General features: G+C 38.2%; 1 protein-coding gene across 1 annotated transcript; it reads right to left on the bottom strand.

Annotated features, from left to right (window-relative positions):
- Positions 1-131: 131 nt before the first annotated feature.
- On the bottom strand, positions 132-5,765 carry LOC112503075 (the record flags this gene model as incomplete). Its single annotated transcript, XM_025107139.1, has 3 exons — positions 5,646-5,765; positions 299-917; positions 132-241 (listed from the first exon to the last, which is right to left on the bottom strand). Coding segments are annotated over exons 1-3 (849 nt in total), but the record flags the coding sequence as incomplete, so codon positions are not given.
- Between the last annotated feature and the right edge of the window lie 3,188 nt (positions 5,766-8,953).

Raw genomic sequence — 8,953 nt, 5'->3', positions numbered from 1 at the left:
CATATGATGTTGGCTTGATTCTTTGCCAACCAATCCATACCAATAACAACATCGAATCCATGTATATCCGTGGGAATGAGATCAATAAGAAATTCATAGTCATCTAAAAGCAATGTACACTCTCTAAATACCTTATCAGCAACTAATGGTACTCCACTCGCAGTGTCAACAGCAAAAGGTTTTTCAAGCATAGTAGGCACGGATTCAATATAGCGAACATAATCATTTGACACAAAGGAATCTGTTGCACCAGAATCAAATAAAATACGAGCAGGCCAAGAATTAACAAGAAATATACCCGYAACAACGTCGGGATCGTTCATGGCTTCCTTCGCGGTAATTTGAAATGCCCTGACCTGAGGTTTCGGAACCTCCTCCTTTTTGGTCGAAGCCCTCGTTGTATGCATCGATCGTTGCCTCGGTTGTTGTACCGACCCCTTACTTTCCTCCAGTCTATTCTTTGTACAATCTCGCATATGATGACCTAACACACCACAATTATAACATGCCTTTTCTCTTTGAGGGCACTGAGTTGGTATGTGCCCAGCTTCACCACAACAGAAGCATCGTACATAGGTTTGATCACCACTACATCGTCCCTGGTGATTCTTGCCACATCGGTTGCAGTTCTGTGGCGTATTTGACTGCATTGTATATGCCTGTGAGGTAGTATGTGGTGTATTATGCGATTGAGCTCTTTTCGACTTGAAGAATCGAGATGATTTATGTGTCGGGGTCGAGAAGGTTCTCTTAACTCTCGATCGTTTCTCCGGTACATCAGAACCATCAGGGAGACTCAGGTCATGCTCCTGTTTCCTTGCATACTCAACTGCTTTGGTAAATGATGGTACGTCGCGATTGGTGACGAATTCACGAATATTCCGTCGAAGACCGTTGATGAAATGATTAATCTTGTCCTTTTCACTTGGTACGAACCGTTGGGCAAACTGAAGCTTCCGATTGAACTCTGTTTCATATTCAATCACCGACATGAATCCCTGTTTGATCTCTTACTCTGGATGATCTTTAGGACGATTACAGTGCAGCGGAAACAATGATAAGAACACAACAGAGTAATTAACCAAGAACACACAGATTGATATGAAGAAGATGAACGCAATAGAATAGCTTCAAAGGTTTTTCAATTGATTGAAAATATAGACGATTACAATATGGAAGCACACTGAATTACAAAGGCCTAAGCTGCTATTTATACTAGTTCCTAACGACCTTTCTGACACGACCTAGACGTGTGAAATCATCAAATCCGTCCAAATAAAGTCGATTAAAGACCTAGTCACGTGAGATGCACGTGCAGCTAACAACCTTTGAAAAACAGCAGAACAGGATCTTCACAGAAGACGAATCCGCAGACCCTCTGTGAGCCATCTCAGAGGCTCTGCTGTAGAAGACTTGTAGGTTCTTATTGCTAGAGGACCATTTTCTAGAACCTCTGTGAGAGACAACAGAGGTTCTATCATTCTTGACTTGCACGATGAAACAGCTTATGTTGCTGGTCCTCTGTTGTCTTCTGTGGAAGATACCCTTCTGTCAACACTTGCAGAATACATTTTCATACTTTTACATTAAGTAAATATTAGAGCTAACATTGATTGATTTCAAATAAACGTTTTGGTGATCTTCACCCTGCATTACATAGAAGGGAACCTCACTAGACATTCATGTCTAACCCTCATTTTTGTGTTTTCAAAATTATGTGTGCAAGGAATGATAAGGGAAAGTGTATTATGTGAATTACTTCCCTATATGTTTAGCTGTTTTGGAAGCGTAGATGCTAGGATGCAAGAGTATGTACTTTTGGAATTTTTGGGCTGTGTATTTTATATTATAGACTCTTGTATCAAGGACCTATGTGGGAAAACATGTATTCTATATATGAAATATGTGTTATATGCAATGTGTGGATTTGGGGTGTTACACCTATGTGCGATGTAGAGCAAGTTCGATCAATGAGGTACACAATGAATGATTAATCCGAATGGTTAGTTGAACACTGTAAGCTTAATACGACTACTTTATTGTCCGATTTAGTACCATGCCAAGCGATATAGAAAACACAAAATAAACCAAGTCCTAATCCGATCACAGCTACAGGCGATGAACTAGTTATACGAAAATGCCTATGAGCGATTTATGAGAAGCTCGGACAAGGAAGTCTGCAATGAAATGATAATCCGGTCAAGCCAAATAAGATGGTAAGCGATTTAGAGTACAACAAAGGAAGTCCGGACAATACAACAATGAGCGATTTAAACCAATCCGTTCAAATTATCCAATGATCAAGGTTGTATCAGGTCACACACTTAGTCCAAGATCTTGATCGATTTAAGGAATCCAAACAAGTCAAAAACAAAACTTTGAACGATTTAAAAGATGAAAAACGATCAAATTATGACAGAAACACAAAAACTTCAAAAATCCATACACAAAAATGGATCAAAATTGACTTTTTGATGAAATATACCAAGAACACAAAAAAAATTCAAAACACAAATTTGAACAAAAACTTGAAAACAAATGATCAAAACATAAAATCTTGTGAACAACAAAGATTCACAAAACAATTACGTACAATTTGATCAAAATTTTAACACACAAACAGAGATTTTGAAAGATTTTCGGATCAAACTCAATAACATGTCAAGAACATGAAGAACACAAATGAAGAACAAATAAAATTCCAGAAAATTTTCTTCCAAAATTCTTCAAATTTCAGATTTCTTCTCTTGATTTCTTTGCATTTCCTGCTCTGATACCAATTGTTGTTCCACTTGAATCAACCTTCATGCTTCTAATACAAATCCATGGCAGAATCTTGGTATAGCATTAAGAACACTTTGAGAGAGATGAGAGAAAAAGTCAAACTTCACAATCTGGTCAAATCTCTTATTACATAAATGATATTACAAATGAGCTTCTTCTCTAAAATTGCAAAGACTAACCCTTTATATAGGGTCAAACTAGAAAGCCTAGTCAAAGTCAAAGCTCTAGAAAAGTTAAACACGATGACTTTTACAATTATAGACAATATTTAACTTTCAAGACGAACAATTTACACTGATTTTCAGTCCTAGCCATCAAATAGATGTGAGCCACAACTTCTGACTCTTCCTCCTCATTGATTAAGTTTAACCAATGGTCATCCTCAACCATTAATGCCTTACCCACATCTCGTTTTTTAGACAGAAGAAATTTGTTCTTATAAAAGTCGGTATTCCTTGTTACCAGCTTTCAGCAATTTACCGCAAAATGACCCAATTTGCCACAGTTGTAGCATTTGGTATTTTCATCCACAACTCCTTTGACAAACTTCTTCTTCTCTTCAGGTTTCTTTTTGTATTTCTTTTCATATATTTTCTCATCATACTTCTTCTTTTCACCGAATTTATCTTTAAATTCATATTTCAAACCCGAAGAGAATCTCTGATTATTCGAGTGCGGTTTCTTCTGGAACTTTTTCTGAAATGCTTTGGTAAGCATTTCCATGGCATGTTTGAATTCATTCATCTCTGAGTCTGAGTCTGAGTCTGAGCTGTCACTCCCTTCACTTGACGATTCACTTAACTACTGATCTCTTTCACTTGCTTCCCAGATCTGCTTTAACTCTTCTTCTCAGATAGAAAGGCTAAAGGATCATAAACTTCCTTTTCCTTTTTTCTTCTTTGAATCTCGGACCTATAAAACTTCTTTCTAGTTCTGTTTCAGAGTTTCATAAACCTCGTGTATATCGATATCAGATAAGGATTTATTGAATCTAATATGATTGGCCTAAGGCTTCCACTCCGGTTGTAAGTTGCTGAGGAATTTAACATTAATTTTAATGACAGTTTTAGAAATGCCATTCTTGGTAAGCTCAATTAGCAGTCTGGTAAGCCTATCATATACATCATCAAGGCTCTCTCCTTTAGCCTTAAACTCTTCATATGCAGAAATACAGTTTGTGATTCTTAACTAAGTTCCCATCTTGGAACCCATCATCATCTTCTCTATCTACACCCATATGTTGTGACCAGAAGATTTGTGACTGTCAATGCTTGTATAAATGTCATTGGTCAGTGCTTGCATCATATATGACTTGCACAACACATCAGAATGTGCTCTCTGTTTTTCTTCAGCAGTGTATCTGGACTTCTCTTTCATTACTCTTTGAGCAGGTCTGTCTTCATCAGGGATGGCAGGTGTTTCTCTCCAGAATACTGCAGGTTCTTCCATCAGAGATTCCATGATCAGCTCACCTTCTTTCATTTTTTCAATAAATTTTAGAAATTTGTCTCTCCACTGGTTGTAATCTCCTTTGAATAAAACTGGTGGCTTGGTATCAGTACCAATAGCCATTGATTCTCTTGAACTCATTATATCTGATTAATATGATATCGAATCTTATGCAGTTCAAAATTTGATTTCAAGGATTAAAATTCAAGAATTATCTCTATAAATCGCACACAGGAATTTGTACACACATTCAAGACTTAAAAATTTTAATCACAAAGATTTATCCGGATTAGAAGTCCGGACAAGCTTATCCGGATTAGATATCCGGACAAAAAGATTGTCAAATTTCTAATCAACACCTCTCTAAAATTACAAAGACTAACCCTTTATATAGGGTCAAACTAGAAAGCCTAGTCAAAGTCAAACTATCTATAGAAAAGTTAAACACGATGACTTTATACAACAATTATAGACAAAATTAATCTTTCAAGTCGAATACAATTTACACTGATTTTCAGTCCTAACAATAATTCAAGGCCTCAAGCAAATCTTGCTCAAAGACTTGTGTCACCATTTCTGTGAAGTCATCCATTAACTTTGGATCCAGAGTTTTAACAAAGTTATCTGTTCATGAACTCTTGATTTCATCTGGTTCAGGTTTAACCACATCACCATTCGTTTTAAGATGTTCAAGATTATTAGAGCCAAAACAGAAAATCCCCTCTGTCTTCTGTATAATATTTAGATCAACTTGTTGCATACTTTTTGCAGAATAAGAGATGTTCTCAAACTTTAACTTTTGAATTCTGGCCCCATACTCAAGTTTACATCTTTTGAAAGGTGAGTTTTTATGCAGAGATGGAAAATCTGGTTTTTGCTCTGCCCCTAACCTAAACACAGACTCAAGAGTGGATTTCTTCTTCTAGGTGAGGTCTAGGTCTGTATAACCTATACCTGCTTTAGCCTGTTGGGAATTAACCTTTTCATACACCTGCTGAGCATCTTGATACTTTTTAATCAAGAGCTCTTTTCTTTGCAAGCTCTGATGTAGGAATTCCCTTTCTTTTTGAAAATAATTTTTCTAGGCTTCAGAATTTAGCCTGTCACACTCTTTTTCTAAAAGTTCTTTTTCCTTCTTTTGTATGGCCGCTTTCAGTTCAGAGCACTCTCATTTAAGACTATTTTCAGTGGAACCTTTTGTTTCTAAAAGTTTTTCTTTTTCCACCGGTAGCTTTTGTTTTTCTACAATCAATAACTTTGTCTCACATTAGAAAAAAAGATTTTTCTTTTTCCAAAGATTTCCTTTTAGATTTCTCGACAGAGAATTTTTGCTGTAGTTTTATGAAATCGTGAGTTAAAGCAGAGATGCTTTCTTCCAGATCGAAATTAGAATAACCAGAGGTAGAACATACCTGGGAGTCGGAGCCAGATCCAGACTCTTCTGCATCATTCTCAATAGTCATTCCACAGAAGTGGGCTCGGTCTTCTTCTTTAGACGACGAGTCAAAGACCCAATTATTTTGTTCAGCCATAAGGCTCCTTTGGGATCGATTATACTTGTACTTATTTTTATAGTACAATTCATATTTCACCAAAGGGCCTTTGCATTCTTTGGAGTAGTGGCCCATCTTCCCACTGACAGCATGCTTCTTCTGTTCCGACTGCTCTTCCTCCTTGTTTGGCACAGAAGGAGGGTTCCTTCCTTCGAAGCCTCTGCTTCTACTCTTGTCACTTCGACTACCTCTCTTGTCGAAGACTTTCTTCCCAAACTTCCTTTGAAATTCATTGGTGATCAACGCCAAGGAATGTGCAAAAGCACTGATGTCATCATCTTCAGAGCTTGAGGCTCTGTCTACATCGTTTCTCTCCACAACAAGGGCCTTCCTCCCTCTTCTCTTCTCCTCAACCCATGTTGTATAGTTTTTAGTCACAAAAGCTGCAATTTTGTATAATCTTGAAAATGTTTTCAATTAAAGATGGGTTTTTGGGTAAAAATTAATTTTGTCATGGAACCAGAGGCGCTCTGGTTGGTCATGACTTTTTGGAGGGGAACCAAAGGTCTCTGGTTGTGGGTGATGAACTTGTTCATCGATGGAATGTTGGGTTTTTTGAATAAGGGGCCTTGGATAGGCAAACCAGAGGCTTTGGTTTAGCATGGAAAACCCTTAGATTTGAAAACATGCCCTTAACGTAGGACCAGAGGTGCTCCGGTTGAATGAAGGGATGTTTAATCCATAATTTAGCATTTTTGGTGTCTAGAGGCTCTGGATAGTAGAACCAGAGGCTGTGGGTTGGAAAATGCATAGTTGTGTAATGGAAAGGCTTTATAATGAATGTAAAACTCCCCCTCAAATGATGCATGGGGATGTGTATTGAGTTTAAAAACTCCCCCTAGAATCAATAAGGAGGTTGAATTTGATGACTAGAGGCTCTGGTCTATATAACCAGAGGCTCTGGTTGTGAATGATGATCAAAACATATATGGATTTTGGTTAAGTTCATGTGAATGGATATGAATAGGATGGGCCTTTGGGACCAGAGGGCTCTGGTTCCAAAGACTTTGAACCAGAGGCTCTGGTCTTTAGAACCAGTGGTTCTGGTTGAGAAGACAATGCAAAAAATGATGTTTTTTTTGTAATATTATGATGTATGTGATGTCCAAATTGGACCAGAGAGTTCTGTCACAAAGGACTTGGAAACCAGAAGCTCTGGTCTTTGGAACTAGAGGCTATGGTTTCATAAATGATGTAATATGACTAAGTTAATATATATGAATGAATGAGGGAGACCAATTTTGAGACCAAAAGGCTCTGGTCTATATAACCAGAGACTCTGGTCGTGAAAGGGGATACTTAGTGAAAAAATCACAACGTATTTGCTTTGGACCAGAGGGGCTCTGGTTCCAAAGGCGATGAAAATATTGGGCCAAAATTTAGACAAGTATTTCTAATTTGGCTAGAGGCTCTGGTCTTTAGAACCAGAGGCTCTGGTTTAGAGTACTTGGTGTTTATGGCCATAGATATATCACTTGTAGGCCTAACCATGAGATGTTGAGGATCTTTGGCTTCAAACTAAGGATTGCTTCTAAGTGGTGAGATTCAGCATATCCATCTTGCTGACAAGAAATAAAAATATTTTCTAATCAAGAGCTTTTTTGAAAATGTCAGCAAGTTGAATCTCTGTAGGAACAAAGTATATCTTTATTGTACCTTTTTCGACATTAGCTCCGAGTCCTGATGGATCAACAATCAACTTAGCTCCTGTAGCCATAGGTATTCTCATCGATGATGAATTTGAGAGAGAGTATTTCTTCAGAAGGTCAGTCACATACTTGGACTGATTGATGAAAGTCCCTTCTAAAGTTTGTTTTATTTGAAGACCAAGGAAGAAACTAAGTTCCCCCATCATACTCATCTCAAATTTGTTTTTCATCAGCTCTGAGAATTTTTTGCAAAATTTTGCATTGGTAGAACCAAATATGATATCGTCCACATATATTTGTACAAGTAGAATGTTACCTTTATGCTTCTTGAGAAAGAGGGTTGTATTGATGGTACCTTTTTCGAATCCATTGTTGATGAGAAAGGTGGAGAGAGTTTCATACCAGGCCCTGGGTGCTTGCTTCAGCCCATAGATTGCTTTGTCCAGAAAGTAGACGTACTCTGGATGCTTTGGATCTTCAAACCCAGGGGGCTGCTGTACGTATACTTCTTCTTGAAGCTTACCGTTTAGGAAGGCAGACTTGACATCCATCTGGTAGACCATGAAGCCTTTGTGTGCTGCGTAGGCTAGGAATATCCTGATGGCTTCAAGTTTTGCGATGGGAGCAAATGTCTCATCATAGTCAATCCCTTCTTCCTAGCAATAGCCTTTGGCAACAACCCTGGCCTCGTTCCTTATGACTATGCCATCTTCATCCTTCTTGTTTCTGAAGACCCATTTGGTTCCTATGGTCGTTTTCCCTTTGGGTAGAGGTATAAGGGACCAAACTTTGTTTCTCTCAAACTGAAGTAGTTCTTCTTGCAATGCATCTATCCAGTTTGGGTCTTGTAGGGCTTCAGAAATTTTCTTCGGTTTGATCATGCTCAGAAAGTTGGCGAAGAGGCATTCATTTGCTGTTGCAGATCTCGTCTTGACACCGGATGTTGGATCACCAATGATTTGGTGATGTGGATGGTCTTTTGTCCACTTGGTGCACGATTGGGGTTTTGGAACAACAGGATGCAGTTCTTCATCGGCCGACGGAACTGCTTGCTCCCCCTCGAAGAGATCATCTCCATATTTATCTTCTGGTTATTGTTTTGGTTCTGAAGACACAAAAGAAGTAGAAGGTGAAGTAACATGAGTGTTAGGAAGAGATGTACCTTCTGCATTGGATACTTCATGTTCTTCATTGACTCTGGAAATAGGTTTAGTAGTAGGTGCATGTCCAGATACTACTTCTTCTTCGAAGATGTCTTCAAATAAATGAGCTAACTCTAATTCATTGGGTTTGCCAAGTGATGAATCAGAGGCCCTTTGTTGAAGTCCGAGTCCTGAACTGTTGTGTCCATAAGTCATTGGTGTGGAATCATCAAAGGACACATTGATGCTTTTGATGACAATCTTTGTCCTTTTGATGTAGACTCTATAGGCCTTTGCGGTTTGAGAATATCCCAGAAAGATCCCTTCATCTGCTTTCTTGTCGAACTTTCCAAGATATTCCCTGTCATTGAGTACA

Source organism: Cynara cardunculus, unplaced genomic scaffold, assembly GCF_001531365.2.
Source record: "Cynara cardunculus var. scolymus isolate 2C unplaced genomic scaffold, CcrdV1 Un_Scaffold_2494, whole genome shotgun sequence".
NCBI lineage: Eukaryota > Viridiplantae > Streptophyta > Magnoliopsida > Asterales > Asteraceae > Cynara > Cynara cardunculus.
This window is presented reverse-complemented; position numbering and strand designations above follow the sequence as displayed.